The sequence below is a fragment of the Passer domesticus genome, chromosome 7, assembly GCF_036417665.1.
Source record: "Passer domesticus isolate bPasDom1 chromosome 7, bPasDom1.hap1, whole genome shotgun sequence".
Lineage (NCBI taxonomy): Eukaryota > Metazoa > Chordata > Aves > Passeriformes > Passeridae > Passer > Passer domesticus.
Window position 1 is genome coordinate 62,134,737 of NC_087480.1, and position 20,688 is coordinate 62,155,424.

At 54.7% G+C, this 20,688-nt stretch overlaps 1 protein-coding gene across 7 annotated transcripts in view; it reads right to left on the reverse strand.

Annotated features, from left to right (window-relative positions):
* The window catches only part of NEGR1 (neuronal growth regulator 1), a 187,419-nt gene extending 166,962 nt beyond the window's left edge, over positions 1-20,457 (reverse strand). For 2 of the 7 annotated variants that reach the window (XR_010366633.1, XM_064429217.1), the window contains exon 1: positions 20,073-20,449. Coding sequence is in view for 6 of the 7 variants with exons in the window: in XM_064429217.1 (XP_064285287.1) it covers positions 20,073-20,242 (170 nt within the window). In the remaining variant the exon portion in view is untranslated. Of the gene's footprint in view, positions 1-20,072 lie in introns of all 7 variants that reach the window. The other 5 variants (XM_064429220.1, XM_064429219.1, XM_064429214.1 and 2 more) reach the window with 4 other exon arrangements.
* Positions 20,458-20,688: the final 231 nt, after the last annotated feature.

The window sequence follows — 20,688 nt, forward strand, 5'->3', positions numbered from 1 at the left end:
GGGTGGGAATGGATGAGCTTCAAGGTCCCTCCCCACCCAAAGCAGTCTGGGATCCTATGACACTAACAGGAATAATAAATCTGTCTCTCTTCAGATTCACGAACATCTCTGAGGACTCTCAGCCACAACCCAGGCATTTCTATGCAGATAAGGCAGTTCAAAATGCAGGCAGATTCAAATGGTGGTATTAAAAACACATTATATGAAAATAAATGAGCGTGTGGGTGGAGAATTTGGGATGGCAGACCCCCGAGCTCAGCACACATCCATCTCTGCCTGCAGCCTGTCCCACGCTGGCAGCAGAGCCTCCATTTCATGTTTTACACTTATTCTCCTTCTAAACCACTGAAATTGCCCTCGCTGCATTGACAGCGGTGGAGCTTTATTAAGTTGCCTCAAAGTCTTGCTCTTCATATTTATTCTCTGCCTGTTCCTCACACAAAGCAATCACCAGGCTGGGCGAGAGCTTTGGGGAGTGTTTATGGACATGTCAGCAGTGCCCACCTTAAATACAAACACACTTACTCCAGATTGCTGAGATTGCTGGGAATTAATGCAGGAAAATGGGAACTCGGATGTACAGAGCCTGCTTGTGGGCTCAGATGAAAGGAATCAGGCAAATCTATTCTCTCATTCTGAGAGAAGTCAAAACTCCCACTTGTGTTACCAAACTTCACTCTTATTTGTAGGAAGGAAATGGAAAATTCAGGTGGCAAGGAAAATACAGACACGTTCCAGGGCCAGTCTCACTGCTGGCATTTTTTTCTATACAGACAACATTCGTGGCCAGACTAAAAATGACTCCTGAAGGGCCCAAGGAAACAAAAAAAAGGATTTAAGATGTGGCTACTCAGCAATATTGACTAATTTATCACTGAAATAGCACAAATTAGTCACTCAGACAACTCTTGGGAAGAGAAGAGGTGTCTGTCTTCCTCTGGAACCAGCTCTGGAGCAAAGCCCTGCTTTGTGCAGGAGCACAGAAAGGAGTTGGGGGCAGCCAGGCTGGGCCAGCTGCAGCTCCAGGGTGTAAAAGGAGAAGGTCCCTCACAGCACAGGCACCCACCATGCCTTGTTCTCTTAATAATGCACTGAACGAGTGAAATCTCACCAGGAAAAGGTAAGAGGGACCTCAGATCTGTTTTGCCATTCAAGATCAAACCAAGATGAAGCCCCCTGGAAAGCTGGACTGGCTCTCTGGAGCCTCCCAGGGCTGAATTCCCAGGCTCCTGAATCATCTCTTGCCCTGTTTTGGCCCTGGGTGCACAACAAGCTTTTGTTCCAGCTCTTGACACCATTCCCATTTCCACTGACAGAGAGTGGAGCAGCAGATCCTGGCTCTGCTGGCACCAGCTGGAGCTCTGCCCTGCCCATGGCAAGGTCTGGCCCTTGCCAGCAAGGCTGCAGCACTTTATTCCTGTTTTTACTAGAGAAAAAAAGGAAGAAGTTCTGGGATCCTGCTGGGTCCTGTCCAGCTCAGGAGATTGGACAATTCCGTGGTTCCAGGTTTGGCATTTTTGTTGTGTCCTGTCCACACATGAGGTAGATCCAGCTCCTGGGCATTCCCACATGACAAGGGGAGGGAAAAATCTCATTTTCCTTTTCCTTTAAAGACTGAAAGCCCTTGGATTTCTAATCTGAGGAACAAATATTTCCACTGCTTATAAAATCTGATGGCAGAGTCCTGTGCCCTTGGATTTCTATGGCATCAAGATCCACCATGGCAGACTTCAGAAAGAGAGGAGACTGATTATGGAACACTGATTTTACATCACTGTGAGAGAAATTAATTAATTGATGAACACAAACACATCAATGTGTAATTGGTTTACAGCAAGAGAGCCGTTTCAGATCAGGAAAAGATGAGCCCTCCAATGGTTCTGTGACCTGTACAAATTTAAATTACCAAGGGAAAGCCAGGTTCCTTATATACAAAATACAAGTGTTGTAAAAGCAAAAGCAATGCAGTGGCTTCCCAGCCCTTGGAGGGCAAAGCCCAAACTCCCCAGCTTTTCCAGGCTTGGAAAAGTGAGCAGAGCCTGGCAGCCCAGCCCCAGTCCTGCCTGAGACCAGCCTGGCTCCCCTCCCCTGGGGCTCCCGCTTTGTGCTGCTCCCTGCCTCACACAGAACACCTCTGCCCTGTCCTGGGGAGAAGGGACAGCTCCAAAGAGCTGGAAATTGCCTTTCCTACCGTGCTGGGAGCGCAGTGCCTCAGCTCCTGACTGCCAGAGCACGAGCTCTGCTCACCTTCCCTTCCAACAACTCCTAGGGAAGAGATTTTTCAAATGACAGTTGTTCTACCACTAAGTGGATTTCTCATGCTGTGAAGAAGCCCAGGTGTTTCCCAGAACTTTTATGATCAAGGGTAGGAAATTATTTTCCAATTCCCTAACCAGCAAAATAATTCAGGTACTCAGAATCCTTGGAGGAGCAACCTCAAACAAGCAAGAGAAGCTTTCAAAAGAGGCAAGAGAAGACAAATTGCACAGGGATGCTTTGAAGATGTATTACATTTAGTGTGGCCTTAATTACTCACACCCATCATCTCTTTTAATCAAGGGTCAGCTGCTTTATTTGTCAAGAATAGAGGTTTAAATAATTTTCAATGCAAGATGCAATAATTACACTTTCTGCTAATGAGTCCTTGTGCAGATTATTTGTCACTGTGTCTAACGAGGAAGCTTCACTTCTTCGTTCAAACACTGCAAACCCCACACAGGCTGCTGGAGCAGGGTTCCAGCAGCTCATCTGGCATGAGGACACCCACAGGACACCCAGAGGACACCCAGAGGTTCCCCAGAGCCTCCACAGGCACAGCTGGGTGTGGGTCTGGCCCCAGGGCGTTTCCAGAGCTGGGTGTGGGTCTGGCCCCAGGGCATTTCCAGAGCTGGGTGTGGGTCTGGCCCCAGGGCATTTCCAGAGCTGGGTGTGGGTCTGCTCCAGGGCATTTCTAGGGTGTGGGTCTGCCCCAGGGCATTTCCAGAGCTATCTGGAGTACACCACAGTTGTCCCTCAGCATTCCAGACTCGTTACTCGAGGAGCACTGAGTAATCTCCCTGTGCAATTTCTGAATTCCTGAATAAACAGCAAACCCTGACTGCCTGTGTGCGTTCCCAGCAGGGATGAGCAGAGAATTCCCAGGTCTGACCACTGTGCTTGTGGTAATGCTCGGCTTTTACCACCCTGGAAATGAACAGAGAACAGAAACCCCTCCCAGCCCCTTCTGAGGTTCGAGAGCAAAACAATTGATGAGTGTTTGAACCAAACCCAGGAGCCAGAGCAAAGCCGAGGAATGGGGATTCACACTGCAGACACAGGGGTACTGAGGACACCATTTATGTTCATTCTGCGGCGCTGCTGATTGATGGCAACCTGCTCATATCTAGATAACCTATGAATCAACAAAATTCAAACCCTCGGATTAGGAAGAAGAACGCAGAGAGAGAAGACAGCAAGTTCATCTTGGCAGAGCCGGCAGCAGGGAGCTGCTCCCAGCTCTCCCTCCACACGGACACAGCACCCCGTGTCCCAGCTGTCCCCTCCTGGCACAGCTCCTGGTGTCCCCCCGGCTGCTGTGGCACTGCTCTGCAGTGTCAAAGACAATGCTGCAGAGCATGACACTTTTCCATCGTTGCATTTTATCAGCATGCACAGGACACCATGCCCTGCTCTCCCATCCCAGCCTGGCTCAGCTGCAGGAGCCCCTCTGCTCCTGCCCAGCCCCAAATACCAGCCTGATTGTTCTTCCATGCTGCTGGGAAGCTGAGCTTGGACCCCTGAGCCCAGGGCAGGCTGGAAGCCAGGCTGGAAGCCATGGGGAGGCCAAGCTGAGAGCCCAGCCCGGGCTGGACCCCCAGATTTGCTGAGCACAGCAGGTCCCTGCTGGGAAAAGCCTCCCCCAAGCTGCACACAGCACAGAGCCAGGCCCTGGGCTCGGCTTTGGACTCGCTGCTGCTGGGGCTTGGCCAGAGCTGTGCTTGGAGCAGGCTGGGAGCCTGATCTCCCAGTCACGGGTCTGTCAGGAGTGCCACCAACGCTGCTGCAGGCAGCAGCAGGCTGTGAGTGGCAGGGATCAGCGTGCTGTGCCTGCCAGGAATATTTCACCTCAGCATTCATTTGCATTGTCGTTTTGAACCCTTTTTATAGAGCTTGTATTGATTTGCAGAGGTTGCTTGCATTTTAAATCACAGCTATGTGTGTTTCAGCTCCATCTTAATTTGCTCTATTAGAAAGGTGCAGTGTTGATATTTCCCTGTTTCCAGAGGAAAGCAGCTGTTCCAGAAGATCTTTCCCAGGGTTTCTCACCCTCCTCACACCGCCTGGCCCGGGCTCAGGGGGGCTCTGCTGCTCACATTTCTCTGGAGATATTTTCTTGAGTAAGATAAAGGGCTTGAACTCAGCTGATTTTGTTTGAGCAGCAAGATGCAATTTGTACATTGAAAATAATAATTAAAAGTGTATTTTTATCCTACTCCATGTCCCCACACAGATTTCTGGATATCTCATTCCCAACCAGCAGAAAACACATTTAAATGAGTTTGTAATCACAAATTTCTGTCTAGTGAACCAGCCTGACCACACCAACCACAAAAAGGCAATTTTGTGTACTCTACACACAACATTCAGTTTCCACATTTCATGTTGCAGAAGTAAACACCAGAAATATTAATTTTTACTGTGCAAAGCCATAGCTGCGTTTTTGATTCCCTGAGGTCCACACCCTTGACCTCATGGCACACCCAGACCCTCACTCAGGTAACGAGTGTTTGCTATAACCTATAAAATATGACCTGGCAGAGGTGATATTTTAGTAGTGTATTCATCCATAAAAGTGTCTGGTAAAACCCACACAGATTTATTGTCTCTATTCTTTTATATGCAATAAAAATGTGAAATATTGCACTCTTTTCCATCTCTACATGTTTGGAAGACCACTAAGGACCCATCTTGGTGCCACCGGTACTTTCTGGTCCTGTCAGAATCCTGAGGTTGGGAAAGCCCCCCCAGGCCATGGAGTCCCAGCTGTGCCCAATCCCCACCCTGTCCCCAGCTCAGAGCTCCAAGTGCCACCTCCAGGAATTCCCTGGACACCTCCAGGATGGGCACTCCAACCTCCCTGGGCAGTGCCAAGCCCTGAGCCCCTTTCCATGAGGAAATTCCTGCTGTGCCCACCCTGAGCTGCCCTGGCCCAGCCCGGGCTGTTCCCTCTCTCCTGTCCCTGTTCCCCTCCTGTCAGGGAGCTGTGCAGTGATCCAACCTTGCTGGAACAAGTGTGAATTCCTCAGCGGTCCCTGCCCTCCTGTGAAAACCAACAATAAAACTTTGTGCGCCTACAAGTGCCTCTGTATTGTTGGAGGACTTGTCTCGCATCTCATTAGTAGCTTCCCTTCATCCTGCAACTTTAATTAGCAGCTCCAGTGTGGGATTTACCTAGGACTGCCATGGGTGAGGAGTGCGAGCTAATGAATTATTCAAAGTAAATTAAGAGACCGAGGGAGTTCTCTTCCTGTCTCACACTAATGCACAGTTCATTAGCAGAGATTTTCACCTGTGACAGTCACAGGTACCTCACAGGCTGAATTTCTGTGCTCACCTGAAATGGATTCTGTCTCTGTCCCTGGGAATGTCAGACCCCGAGTTTTACTGGAGAGATTTCATTAACAGTGACAGTCAGTAAATTGGATCCCCAAGATGTGGGACACCTTCATTAAACCTGGGCAGGCAGATTCCCATCACCCCGGGAACACCCCACGGAGCCTGGCAGGACCCACACGGACCTGCCACCCACCCCAGACCCCTTGGGTTGTCTGAACCCTCCTGAAAGCTTCCAGAGAAAATATGGAGAAATGAGAAAATACAGAGAAATGAGAAAATATGGAGAAAGCTCATCCAGCTCCACCACCTCTCACTGCCCCAGTGTCCAGCCTGGCCTGGGCACTGCCAGGGATCCGGGGGCAGCCCCAGCTGCTCTGGGCACCTGTGCTCGAACCTTGAATGCAGTTCAGTGTATGAAGTGTATCTGTTTTCCCTTTGCACCTTTCTGCTCCCAGTGTGTGTTGCATGAACTCCGGGACACCAGTAGTTTGGGAAGTTAAATCAAATGAATCCCTGCTGGCGTGGGCTGCATCCCGATGAGGTGAGGCAGCAGCCCTGCAGGCAGGGGCTCCCCCGGGACAGCGAGCTGCTCTCGGGGATATCGACCTGCCCCACTCCTCTCCCTCCTAATTGCCCCCAGAGCAGCCCCCTGCAATTAGCAGGGACCTGCCTCGCTGCCAGCTCGCCCGGGATGGAGCAGCAGGCATCACCCAGGAGGACAAAGCAGCATTTTCCTGCTGTTGACAGAAATCACTGCTTCTCCAAAGTCCTGACGCTCACAATCTGCAGATAAAATTGACTATTAAATTGAACTGCTTACTTATAGCACAGATTTATGGGTTTATGAGCAGAGGACACGGGAGTAAATTGTTTCCTAAATAACTGTGGGGAAAGGCACAGCAATGCTCTGAGTTGGCTGCTTGGCTCCTCGAGGAGCTGGAATCAGCTCAGCTGGCCTCTGCAGCCCTGTGCCACAGGGGTGACAAGGACAAGGCAGAGGTCAAGCTTCCCTTGAACAGGTTTTGCATTTTTTCCCATACCTGCAGCCTACATTAGAATATTCTCAATCACATCCCTACACACAACAGCTTCCATCTGGGTCACTAAAGAAATCAGATTTTTAGCATTAAAATCAAATAACAATTTAATGTCTTTTAAAGAACAGAATTAATTGCACAGCGACACCCACCAACACTCAGAAACAAAGTTCTGGATCCAGGAAATCCTCAAAAGAGCCCAGGGTTGTTCTCTGCTGTGACACCAGCAGTGCTGGTGGGGGGAGCTGGGCTTCAGGACAGCCCTGCACCCCTCTGGGGTGGGAAAAGAGGAATTTCTCCTTTCCCTCTGCCCAAGAAACCCCTTGCTGACATCATCCAGCTCAACAAAAGGCCTCGAGGTACCTTCTGCAGAGGCAAGCAGCCTCGAGAGCTGAGGAGCCCTGCTTTGCTCTGAGAGCTGATTCCAGCAGTTAATTGCCTCTAAAACCCTCGCTTCACAGCTAAGTTGGAATTGTTCAGTTTCAGCTTTTAGTCATTAGTTTGCATTATGGGTTTTTTGCCAAGATTGGATTTTCAGAGGTTTCTGACATTAAAACATTCTCCAGCACAATGAGGGTGCCTAATGCCGTTCTGCCAAACTAATTAGCCAGAGCTCCTGAAGCTTCTCCCCATAAACATTTTTTATTTCCCATACAATATTTCTCTCCCTCCTCTGCCCCTTCCTGCTCTGCCCGCAGCTTTGGGAAAACAGGTCCCGGCGTGTTTCCACACCAGCAGAGCTTTGGGATTCTCCTCCAAGCCCAGCTGTGCCCACCGCTGGATCCTGGCCCTGGGGCTTTGCCGTGGTGTTGAGTTAGGGCCCAACATAAAGTCTAGGTTTAAAACAGACCCAGCTTGTTGGGACGTCCCTTTGAGCAGCTTCCCTCTTCGCTATCTCCCATTCCTCTCATCCCTGAAAGTGTCAGCAGGAATTTCCCCATGGAAAGGGTGCCCAGGCCTTGGCACAGCTGCCCAGGGAGAGTCCTCTCCTGGGCACTGGCAGAAATCAGACTGAAGGGATTTTATTCTCTTTTAGTGGAATCTTGAGCTCCTTGGTAGGTACCTACAAGGACAGTTCAGCAGATAAAGTGAACATTTCAGTCTGCAGATCTGAAATAGAAAAACATCTCTGTGCCATCCTCATGGAGACTGCAAGTTGAGTTTCCAAGAGCAGAGGGAGAGGAAATGAGGGAGTAACCAAGGGGATCCAGAAGGATCCAGAACCTGCCTGCAGGGCAAAAGTGCGGGATAATAGGAACATTCAAAAGGGAACAAAAAAAAACTGAAAAGAAAAAAAGAGGAATTTCCTGAGCTTTACCTAAAAAATGCATTCACAGCCATGTTCGTGGAACCATCCTTTGAGAACAGATGGCTGATAACCTAAATAATTTTTAGTTTAGGCTCCAGTTTTGCAAGAAATCTGAAATATTCTGTTTCTGTGCAAGTCTTGCCCTGGAAAGAGAAGCTGATTAAATTAGTGTAGAAATGAGTTTTTGAGGATCTTGCCTGGACCCTTTTCTGCAGGACTTGGCACCAACGTGAGGCAGCCCAGCCCCTTGGAAAGCAAAGAGCTGTGGCCCATTTCTGGAACAGATCCGCTGCAAGGGGGAAGTGCCACAGCTCTGCCCGAGCCTCCGAGACTCCTGTTCCCTAAAAATATCACTTCCTGGGGAAAATGGAGCACCTGTGCAAGATGCACCCTTAAACATTGCCTTTTTGGGTCCCCAAACCCACAGGCTCAGAATAGACATTGCAACACGGAGCCACGTTTGCAAGTTCTGCTGAAGCCAAAGATGATCACTAAAGCACCTAAATCTTCATTTCCTTCTGCATCACACCACCAGGTCCAACAGATCTTTATGTGGAGCAAGGGCTTTTGTTATTTTTAACCACTTTCAGAGCATTTTTCAGCATGGATTTGAACTTAAACCAACGAAGATGATAAAACTACCTTCCTTCTTAAATAATCAAGCCAGTCTACTAATGTAAAATTAATGGCATGGAATGAAAACGTTGGGCAGTTTCAAAATAAATTAAGTGTGGAAGCAGGTTACATTTAATCAAGCTGTCATGCAAATTAGCAGCCTCACTCAGTGAGGACTATTTAAAGAATTTCTTAGCTGGTGAAAATGTTTTTGGAACCACTACAGGAACAGTCTCTGTTTTGTTGAGGCACAGGAATGTTAAAAAGCTCCCCAGAACAGGGTCAGAATGTCGATCCCACAGAGGGAGGGTTTGCTGGGAGGGAGGTGCCACATCAGGGGCTGGGGCAGCCTGAGCCAACATCCCCAGAAAATCACAGAATATCCAGGATGCTGCACACAGCTGCCAGAACAAAACATGCAACAGAAAACAAAACATAACAAAAGGGAAAAGTAAAAGCAAACAAAGCAATGAAAAATACCAAACCAAAACAAAACCAACCCAAACAAACAAAACAATTCTATAAACACAGAATTCTTACGGGAGAAATTCACAGACTCCCAGACTCGGTTTGGGTTGGCAGGGACTTTAAATCTCATCCCCTTCCAGACCCCCTGCCCTGGCAGGGACACTTCCACTGTCCCAGGTGCTCCAGCCCCAGTGCCCAGCCTGGCCTGGGCACTGCCAGGGATCCAGGGGCAGCCCCAGCTGCTCTGGGAATTCCAGCCCAGCCCCACTTCTCTTGCACACCCAACCTCCTGCCCAGCAGAGGTGTCCTGGGCCGTGTGATTGATGCACTGAACTGACAAAGACTGTGTTTTCTCCCCAGAAGTGGCAGTGGCTGTTTCTGGCTCTGCCCCTGATGGTCTGACTGCTCCCCTCATCCTCACCCAGGCAGGGTGGCAGTGCCCGTGCTGGGAGGGGCACAGGGCTCCCTGTGAGGCTCAGTGGTTCCAGGGGATATCTCAAGCTCCCGAGCAGCTTTGGGGGGTTCCAGCACAGCCCAGGTGGTGCCAGGATAATGGGTGGCTCAGGGCTCTCTGAACACGGCTCCCTCAGCCACCGTGGCTGTCCCTGGTCCCATGGCCCCTGTGCCCAGCAGTGCCCCTGCCCTCCCTCCTGTCTCTCCCAGCCCCAGGAGGCTGTTCCAGCCCACAGGACTCCATTCCAGCTGGGAGCACAGCCTGAGCACTGCATCCCAGCCCTCCTGAAGCCCCCCTTGCCACGGGCTCTGCTGCCTCCTGCTCTTTTGTACCAGCCCACCAAGGGGAACAGCAGAGGAGATGATTTCCTGTAACCAAATTTATTTTTAATTCCAGTGTGATGGTTCTGGGCTGGCTGCCTTGAAAAGCTTGATTGCTGTGAATTTCATCCACTTTTTTGATTCCGTGACTTTTCATGTTTTATACATGTCCAAATCCATTTTCCTTTCACAAGATTAGCTGAGGGAGGGCTCAGAAGGGATATTGTTTTGAGGTACTAATGCAAATTAAAGAGTGGAATAGAAGGTTAAGGATGACTCAGTGCATTTCTTTCTCTCTGTGGGTTGAGGTGGTTGTGACTCAGGGCAGAGCCAGGCCAGGAGCCAAGAATCCAGAACTGGCTGGGGAAGGGGACACTAGAAGGTGTCCATGGAGCCCCAAAGGGGTTTGGGTAGTTGATCTGGTCAGCACAGCTCCAATAAATCATGAGGAGAATGCAGCACCCCACTGAGAACAGCTCAGGGTGAATATTCTGGGGCAATGCTTGGAACTGTAGGTGCAGAAACCAAACCCACGCCAGAGAAACCAAAGCTGGAGGAGGCCACTAAACCTGAGTTTGTGTGAAACCCGGGGAATCAGAGACTGACTCTTGTTTGGGCTGAAGAATCTCTTCCCAATGTCCAATGTAGATCTGCCCTCCTTCAGCCCCAAGCCCGTTCCTGTAGGGTGCCCTGGGATCCTGTGTGCCCCACCCTGAGCTGTCCCTGTCCCTGGGGCCCTCAGCCCGTGCAGCACCTCCTCCCAGCTGGGCTGCAAGAGGCATTTCCACCCCTGGCTCCCCGGGGGGCTCAGCCCAGCGTGTCCCCAGCCTGGGGCCACCCCAGCTGCAGTGCCCCCAGGTGACCTCGTTAGCCACCTTTAATTTGCTCCCTGTGGCTTGTGCTCAGCACTTGCACCTTCATGCTGCCAGAAATGCAACACCAAGGGGGTTTATCAGGTTAAAAAAAATCACAAACCAAATACTAAATACGATAATTAAATTAATTTGAAATGATTTCTGACCATGTGCAGGACTCGATACCAAAAAAAAAGAAACCAAAAGAGCTGTGACAAAAGCTGTATTTTGTTCTCTCTTCCTCTGCTCTTTAATAGTCTCTGAGTGAAAAGTCTAGTACAATTTTCTACTCCACTTGTTCCAGCCAGGGGGAAAACTGCTCGTTATAATTAGGCCACTTTCATAACAGATTCCTGCTGCCCCTCCTCCCTGGATGTGGCCAGGGCTCTGCACCTGGGAGCTGGTGCACAGGCACTGCCCACCCCTCCCCTCCCTGGCCTCAACAGCAAAGTCTGCAGAGAAACTGCAGAGAAAAGTCTCTCCAAGAGAGGTTTGGGTGGCAAGGGCTCTGAGCACCCAGCCATGCCCTCGCTGAGCCCAGCACAGCCCAACAACGGGGACTCTGTCTGCCTCACCCCTCCTTCTGGAGCCCCACCTGAGCCCTGCGAGCACAGTTCAGGGGCAGAGGGAGGACACCCAGCCAGGCTGGGCCCTTCTGGAGCCCCACCTGAGCCCTGCGAGCACACTGCAGGGGCAGAGGGAGGACACCCAGCCAGGCTGGGCCAGGGCCATGCAGCCAGGAGATGCTCCATGGACACCAGTGGAGACTCAGAGCTGGCAGTCCAGGGCTGCAACAGGAGGAGCAGGAACTCGGGAGGCATTGGCCATGCCAGTCCTCTGCTGGCAGAGGCTGAGACAAGAACTGGGGCTCAATGGGCAGTTCCAGCTCCTTTGTCACTGCTCGGAGCACAGCCCTGCCCCCAGCAGCCTCTGCCCAGGGGATTTGGGTAGGGAGGCTCTGATCCCATGGCAGATGGCATCAGGGATAATGTACAGCTTGTGCTGAACGCTGCCACCAGCTCCAGCAGAGACCGAGGGCCAGCCAGCCCTCAGCAGTGCCCATTCACAGTGGGATCAGGACAGCCAGCTCTGGAGTGCCCCATTCCCAGTGGGATCAGGACAGCCAGCCCTCAGCAGTGCCCCATTCCCAGTGGGATCAGGGCAGCCAGCCCTGGAGTACCCCATTCCCAGTGGGATCAGGGCAGCCAGCCCTGGAGTGCCCCATTCCCAGTGGGGTCAGGACAGCCAGCCCTGGAGTGCCCCATTCCCAGTGGGGTCAGGACAGCCAGCCCTGGAGTGCCCCATTCCCAGTGGGATCAGGACAGCCAGCCCTGGAGTGCCCCATTCCCAGTGGGATCAGGACAGCCAGCCCTGGAGTGCCCCATTCCCACTGGGATCAGGACAGCCAGCCCTGGAGTGCCCCATTCCCAGTGGGGTCAGGGCCAGCTCCATGCCCTGCTCCCACAGCACTGCCCCTGCCCTGGCTCACACCCCACACATCTGGGGCAGGGCTCCAGCTCCCGAGGAGAGCCCACAGGGATCACTCTGGGATTGCTCCCAGGAGCTCCCCAGAGGGGCAGAAACAGCAGCCGCATTCCAGCCCCGTTCCAGCCCCGTGGGCTGCCTGGCCCAGGGCAGCAGTGCCCCAGACCCCCAAGGTCCCTCCCCTGGGACATCAGCTGCACTCAGCTCACACACGGTGACAAGGAGAAAGTCATTAAGTCTCTGTTTTCTCCTCAACAAAACAGCCCCTTGGAGCAAATCCCAGTTTTCATCCCTTACTGACTCCTTGTTTTGTTAGTTCCTCTGCAGAACAGCTGAAACATTCACCATCATTTAAAATGATAAATTATTTTAATTTGCGCTGAATTTATTTATTATTGCCACGCAGACAAGAGGCAAGTGCCATAATGTGCTTGTTTAATAATTGGCAGGGACTGGGAAGAGGAAATTCTTATGCAAACAACAACTTCATTTGCTGGGGGTGTGCAGAGGAGCCTGCACGTCCCACGGTCACATTGCAGGAATGAAACCCCACGGAGACGAAGATTTATCACCCCAAATTGCACCAGAATATCGAGAGTGTGGAAGTCAAGAAATGAACCTTGTGAAATCATAAAGGAAAGAAGGGGACTTTTCCATTTCTTACACTCTGCACAGACACCAGTGTTCACAGCCACAGCCAGCCCCGGGCAGGCACGGGGGGCACTGGGATGCTGGGATGCACAGAGCACCTCAAATTCCAATTGCTGCATGAACTCACTGTCCAGCCGCTCTCCTTCTGCTGCAGAACTGCTTTCCAAGGGCTCGGTTCTCACAGCACAAATGACAGTGGATGGGTGTCTGACAGACGTGTCACAGCCTCCCAACACACCACCGCCCCTTAGGCAAAGGCTCTCAGCTACCAAGCACAGCTCTTCTTGCAAAAGAAGGCAAAACTGGTAAATCCCAGTCTTCAGAAGTTATTGGCCCCTCAGTAATTTAAATATTAATTAGGCACCCATATCCTCCTGAGGAGCTGATCAGCTTTGGATGCAAAGTTTGCTCAGCAGAGGTGCTCCAGGCCCACAGGCTCCCCAGCCATTCCCACCTGAGAGCTGGCTGTTCCCAGGACGGGAGCATGCAGGGGATTCACAGCTCAGGCAGCACTGCTGAGGAGCTCCAGGATAAATCCAGGGTGCTGACCTTAATGCTGTTGTGTTGTTTTGAGCCCCTGGAGCTGAGGAAGCCAGCCCCAGTGTTAACGGCAGGGGACAGTGCCACTGCCCAGGACACGGACCTGGAACTCTCCAAGGTGCAGAAAAGCAGCCAGGCTGCATTTCCAATTCAGCAAACAAACAAAAGAGCCCCAAAGCTCCTGATCTGTGACCAAAAAAGGCATTTTCCTACAATCACCCCTCAGGTGAGCACTGCCTGACCCAGCCTCAGCCCAGACGTGGTCAGACACGTGGCTGCATCTCACTGACCTGGCCCAGAACTGGGCCCTGGGCTTCCCAGCCAGGTCAGACAGGAGCCCAGCCCTGTGACCACAGCTGGACACAGACCCCTGCCGTGCAGCTCTCCTGCTCCTCCCTGCCAGCCTTCGGGAGCACCAGCCCCAGGGAGCCAGCTCCAGGTTCAGTCTCTGCATGAAGGACCCACAGCACTGCCCATGAAGAGCCCACAGCACTGCCCATGAAGAGCCCACAGCACTGCCCATGAAGGACCCACAGCACTGCCCATGAAGAACCCACAGCACTGCCCATGAAGAGCCCACAGCAGTGCCCATGAAGGACCCACAGCACTGCCCATGAAGAGCCCACAGCACTGCCCATGAAGGACCCACAGCACTGCCCATGAAGAACCCACAGCAGTGCCCATGAAGAACCCACAGTACTGCCCATGAAGAGCCCACAGCACTGCCCATGAAGAGCCCACAGCAGTGCCCATGAAGGACCCACAGCGCTGCCCATGAAGGACCCACAGCGCTGCCCATGAAGGGCCCACAGCACTGCCCATGAAGAGCCCACAGCAGTGCCCATGAAGGACCCACAGTACTGCCCATGAAGAGCCCACAGCACTGCCCATGAAGGGCCCACAGCACTGCCCATGAAGGGCCCACAGCAGTGCCCATGAAGGACCCACAGTACTGCCCATGAAGAGCCCACAGCACTGCCCATGAAGGACCCACAGCACTGCCCATGAAGAGCCCACAGCACTGCCCATGAAGAGCCCACAGCACTGCCCATGAAGGACCCACAGCACTGCCCATGAAGAGCCCACAGCACTGCCCATGAAGAGCCCACAGCACTGCCCATGAAGGACCCACAGCAGTGCCCATGAAGAGCCCACAGCACTGCCCATGAAGGGCCCACAGCACTGCCCATGAAGAGCCCACAGCAGTGCCCATGAAGGACCCACAGCACTGCCCATGAAGGACCCACAGCGCTGCCCATGAAGGACCCACAGCGCTGCCCATGAAGGACCCACAGCAGTGCCCATGAAGGACCCACAGTACTGCCCATGAAGGGCCCACAGCGCTGCCCATGAAGAGCCCACAGCAGTGCCCATGAAGAGCCCACAGCAGTGCCCATGAAGAGCCCACAGCACTGCCCATGAAGGACCCACAGCAGTGCCCATGAAGAGCCCACAGCACTGCCCATGAAGGACCCACAGCAGTGCCCATGAAGAGCCCACAGCACTGCCCATGAAGGACCCACAGCACTGCCCATGAAGAACCCACAGCACTGCCCATGAAGAACCCACAGTACTGCCCATGAAGGACCCACAGTACTGCCCATAAAGGACCCACAGCACTGCCCATGAAGGACCCACAGCATTGCCCATGAAGAACCCACAGCACTGCCCATGAAGGACCCACAGCAGTGCCCATGAAGAGCCCACAGCAGTGCCCATGAAGAGCCCACAGCAGTGCCCATGAAGAGCCCACAGCACTGCCCATGAAGGACCCACAGCACTGCCCATGAAGAGCCCACAGCAGTGCCCATGAAGAGCCCACAGCAGTGCCCATGAAGAGCCCACAGCACTGCCCATGAAGGACCCACAGCACTGCCCATGAAGAGCCCACAGCACTGCCCATGAAGGACCCACAGCACTGCCCATGAAGGACCCACAGTACTGCCCATGAAGGGCCCACAGCACTGCCCATGAAGAGCCCACAGCAGTGCCCATGAAGGACCCACAGTACTGCCCATGAAGAGCCCACAGCACTGCCCATGAAGGACCCACAGCACTGCCCATGAAGAGCCCACAGCACTGCCCATGAAGAACCCACAGCAGTGCCCATGAAGAACCCACAGCACTGCCCATGAAGAACCCACAGTACTGCCCATGAAGGACCCACAGCACTGCCCATGAAGGACCCACAGCAGTGCCCATGAAGAACCCACAGCACTGCCCATGAAGAACCCACAGCACTGCCCATGAAGAACCCACAGCACTGCCCATGAAGGACCCACAGCACTGCCCATGAAGGACCCACAGCACTGCCCATGAAGAACCCACAGCACTGCCCAGACTGCAGAGCACACCTGCCCCAAACTCCTCTGGAGCCAACACTGCTGAAAAGATCTTCTGCTTTTTTAGAAACCATGACAACTTCCACAGCCCAATTTGCTGTGCTGACACAACGCACAGGTACTATAAAGGTACTCTCACTCAGGCTTGGTTTCATTACCCGCGAGCTTTGAGGAAAACAAAACACACAATAAAAAACCTTTACTCGCTAGAAAAACCCCTTTGATCATCTTCAGCTTTGCACTTTCCAGTCTCCAAGGGGATCTGGGCTCCCAGCTGCAGCTGGGTCTGCGGGCACTGCTGGCACTGCCCGGAGCAGCTCCAGCACGGGGAAAGGGAATTCTTGCCGTTCCCACAGCAGCACAGTGCCTCCTGTGCCATGCTGAGGTGAGCTCTCCCCTGCCCTCCCCACATCCCCCTCCACCTCCCGGGAAGGGGGAGCAGCCCCCATCCCAGCTGGAGGTGGCCTCTGTTTTCCCTGGGTGTCCAGCCCTGCTCCGGGGCAGGGAGGGAGGTGACACGGGAGGTGACACGGGCTGTCCCTGCCGGCTCCCCTGCCTTTATCACCTCTCCTAAACCACTCCCCTCCCGAAATTGCCGCGTGTGCTGTCAGGGACAGGGATGTGGTGGAGTACAGGGTGCTTGATCCCTGTCCTGAGGGATGGTGCAGAGGGTCACGGCAGAAGTCTGCTTCTGAACACACAGCTGGTTCCTGAGCTCCTAACAGTGCACAACACACCAATTTATTCTTTTAATAAAACCATCCTTTAGAACTTGCTCTCTCCTTCCTCGTGTGTTCTCATAAAATCTTAACCAGCTGCCTGGGAAGAATACAGAAAGGACGCAGGATGGAATTCTACTGCTGGAAATCAGCAGCTTCCCAAAATTATTCTGCCATGCAAAACAACTGCGTTACTGACAGAATTTCTTCCAACTCCAACAAACACAAACAGTTGGGACCGCGGGGATCCATCACCCATTGAAACCAAACAAAAGGGAGCAGGCTTTAATTACGGAGGCTGCAGAAATAACTCACCACAGGCAGAGCTCCTCGGCTAAGGAGGAGTTTTCTTTAAAATCCCCATGCTGAGGAGCTTCTGTATCAAAACAGGTGCCCAGTGACATCCTTGGCAAACCTGCTCTTCCATCAGTCCCTCGGGAAGGGACACGTGTGACTGCTGCTGGTGGGAGTGCTGGCCTGGGCACCAGGGGACAGTCCCAGCACCCTGTGCCACCTGGGGAGCAGGGGACAGTCCCAGAACCCTGTGCCACCAGGGGACAGTCCCAGAACCCTGTGCCACCTGGGGAGCAGGGGACAGTCCCAGAACCCTGTGCCACCAGGGGACAGTCCCAGCACCCTGTGCCACCTGGGCACCAGGGGACAGTCCCAGCACCCTGTGCCACCAGGGGACAGTCCCAGCACCCTGTGCCACCAGGGGACAGTCCCAGTATCCCAGTGCCACCAGGGGACAGTCCCAGAACCCTGTGCCACCTGGGGAGCAGGGGACAGTCCCAGCATCCCAGTGCCACCAGGGGACAGTCCCAGCACCCTGTGCCACCTGGGGGGCAGCAGCAAAGCACCATCCAGCCCCACCCAGGCCTGGCACAGGGTGGGGAGGGCACCCACCCCTCCGGGGCCATGGGTGAGGGGTGGGGTCGGGCTGAGCAGGAGCAGCAGCCAGGGAGCCACGCTGCTCCAGGAGCACCGGGACAGGGAGGGAGTGATCCTCCAGAAAACTCTGTGTGCTTGATCCCAAATGATTGCACTGAGATATGAATTAACCATTAAAATGAGGGAGCTGAACTTTCTTACTGTTAGCAAACAGAGGCTTTTCCTGGAGAGCCCCAGCAGGGCAAGGAGCCTTTACTCCCCACCTTCAGGCAGACAAACCTCGGTGTGAGAGCTGGGGCCGGGACCAGCTCAGCCTGACCCTGCACTCATCAAAAGGGGCTCTGCGCCTTCTCCCGGGCACAGCAGCACAAAGCGAGACTCGTGAGTGGAAGTTTGTCCCCGGTCCCACGGGATGCCCTCTGCTCTCCCCCTCAGGGCACGGGCAGGTGCCCAGCTGCAGCCAGAGCCCCGGCGAGGGCAGCCCCAGGCCCGGGCCCGGGTGGCTCCAGCTCAGCCCCCAGCTCAGAGCTCACCCTCAGCCCCGCAGGCTCGGCGATGCTGGCTCAGAGCCGCGGCAATGCCGCCCTGTTCCAGCAGCGGCTCAAGCCGGGAGCTGCTCTGGGCGCTGCCCTCGCACCACGGACGGAGCCTTTGGAGCCCTCGCGGCAGAGGGAGGCTGAGCCCGGAGCAGAGAGGGGGAATCAGCACGAGCTGGCCGCGGGAACCATCCTGCCGGGAGAGGCAGAGCTGCGGAGCGCAGCCAGCTCTGGAGCTCCGGGGCTGCGGGCACGGCTCAGAGCTCCGGTGTGCGGGCACGGCTCAGAGCTCCGGGGCTGCGGGCACTGCTGAGCACAGAGAGCTCCGGAGCTGCGGGCACGGCTCAGAGCTCCGGTGTGCGGGCACGGCTCAGAGCTCCGGGGCTGCGGGCACGGCTGAGCGCAGACTGCTCCGGTGTGCGGGCACGGCTCAGAGCTCCGGTGTGCGGGCACTGCTGAGCACAGAGAGCTCCGGAGCTGCGGGCACGGCTCAGAGCTCCGGTGTGCGGGCACGGCTGAGCAGAGAATGCTCCGGTGTGCGGGCACGGCTGAGCGCAGCCAGCTCCGGAGCTCCGAGCAGCAAACAAATTCCTTCCCCAGCGCCCAAATTCCCAGCCCACTGCAGTTTAAACAACGAGTCGATTTCCGATACTCCCAGCAGCCAGAGCAATCCCTTCCCTGTGCACTGAGGCACATTCACAGCACCTGCCGGCAGGGACAGCCCCGGAGGAGCGGAGGTGACGGGCAGCAGAGGCTCGGGCCGAGGAGCCTGGCCACGCTGCGATCCTGCCTTTCCCCGCTCAGGTTAGCAGCTGACACCAGAATAACCCCCGTTTCACCCCCCGAGGGCACGAGGAGCAGAGCCAGCCGCAGCACCGGCATTCCAGCATCCCGCCGCTCCGCGCCGGGGCTCAGCAGCGCTGCCAGCGCTTCCTGCAGCAGCCTCTGCCCAAACACACAGACCAGCGAGACCCCAGGGATGCTCCCCGGCAGCCCCGAGCTCCCAGCTCGTTTATGTAACGCGCCCAGCTGCACCGGCAGCGAGCTGCAGGCGGCAGGCCCGGCAGCCGGGCTGGGCTCCAGCCGAGTCCCGGCGGAGCTCACCTCGGGAGCCATCGCACCGCTCTTTAATAAGGCAGTTTGGAACATATTTGGGCACTAACAGTGTTTAATAGCGGCTGAGTATGCCTTAACAGCCTCTGAACCCATCAAGTTACTTTCCCTGCAACAGTACAAATAAACCACTTTTTAATTGTTATTTCCTTTGATTCTCCATTTGTGCCACAGAAGGCACGAGGACCTGAGCACGTCTCAAAATACAGAGGATAATTGAGGTACACATAAAAACCACTTGTCAGCTGCCCTACATAGACATCTACTGTATTTTCAGGAGCTACTACAACAGGAGCAGCCTAAAAACGCTTCCAAATCGCTACCGAAAATGCCTCATGCAGCATTTTACAGCAGACTCTTGGATCATTAAAAATGCTCGTGGATAAAATGCATTGTAATCTCGAGATTTCCGTGACAGCCCAACAAAAAATAATGCAGCCAGAGACCTCACAGCTGAGAAGTGCTGCTAATTAAATCAGATTTCTCACCAGCCAGGAGCTTCAACCGACTGAAACCGTATTCCAGAGAAGGAGAAAATGGGGGCTTGGAACTGTGGTAGGATCAAGGCAAAGTGGAACACACGGATAAAAAGTTACAGTGGGGGCTGGGGGAAAATTATATCAAGGCAGAGGATAGGTTCGAGTAGATTGTGGTGTCTGATTGCTGGTAAACAAATTTGCTCCAGTCAAGAGACAGGAGATCCGGGAGCACAGGGTCCATTAGGAGAGGCAGGAACAGAGCCACGGGAAGCACAAAATCTCCTCGTGGCATGGAGCCAGCCTTCCAATCGTTGGGAAATATAGAACTGTGTATCAAAATAAATAATGCCGATGCTAACGCTCCTGGCAGGGTTTAATCGTCCTCTCCCTGCCACAGCCCCGCGCTGCTCGCTCTGCAGAGCCCCCAAACTGCTGCCGGAAGCCAAAACTGCATCATTCCACCCCGACACCCCATTTCTAAACTTCCAGCAACAGCCAGGGCTTCCCAAATGGAGTGCAAAGGGGCAAACCGCGGAAGGAAACCAGGCGGCCCGGGGCTGCAGGGGACGGATCCCGCAGCCCGGGGCAGCCCGGGCCCCGCCGGAGCTCGGCGATGCTGCGGCAGCTCCGTGCCCCATCCCTGCCGCCCGCCGCCGCCTCCTACCTCAGCACGGCCGTGTCCCCTTTCCTGACCACCAGATTGTCCACGGCAGAGCCCGGGAAGTCTCCGCCCGGCGCGGCCAATCTCCCGGGAGGCAGGAACCAGCAAAGGCCGAGGAAAACGACGGGCAGCCACCGGTGGGAGCCGCCGGCGCTCCGCAGCAGCGGCACCATCTCCGCTCCGCGCCGGCCCCGGCGGCGGAGCGCGGGCGAGCGCTGCTGCTCCCGGCGAGGGCGGCCCCGGCGGCGCGGGCGGGGGGCGGCGGAGCGCGGCTGCTCCCGGGCGGCCGCCGCAGCATCCAGCGCGGAGGGCAGCGCGCAGCCCGCTCCGCTCCGCTCCGCTCGGCGCGGCTCCGGCGGGCGGTCCCCGCTGCCAGCCCGTTGCCACGCAGCCGTCGCCCTGGCAACCGGCCCGGCGGCGGAGGGATGCTCGGCCCTCTTCTGCCGGGCCGCCCGCTCCGCCCTCCCGCAGCCCGGCCCGCCCACCCCGCAGCCCCGGAGTGGAAGCTGGCCGATTTGGCAAGAGCCAGCGCCGGGAACGGCACCGGCAGCTCCACTGGGACCTGCTGGAAGGTCCAGACCTTTCTGGAACACGGGGTTGCCCACTCCAGTACTTCCAT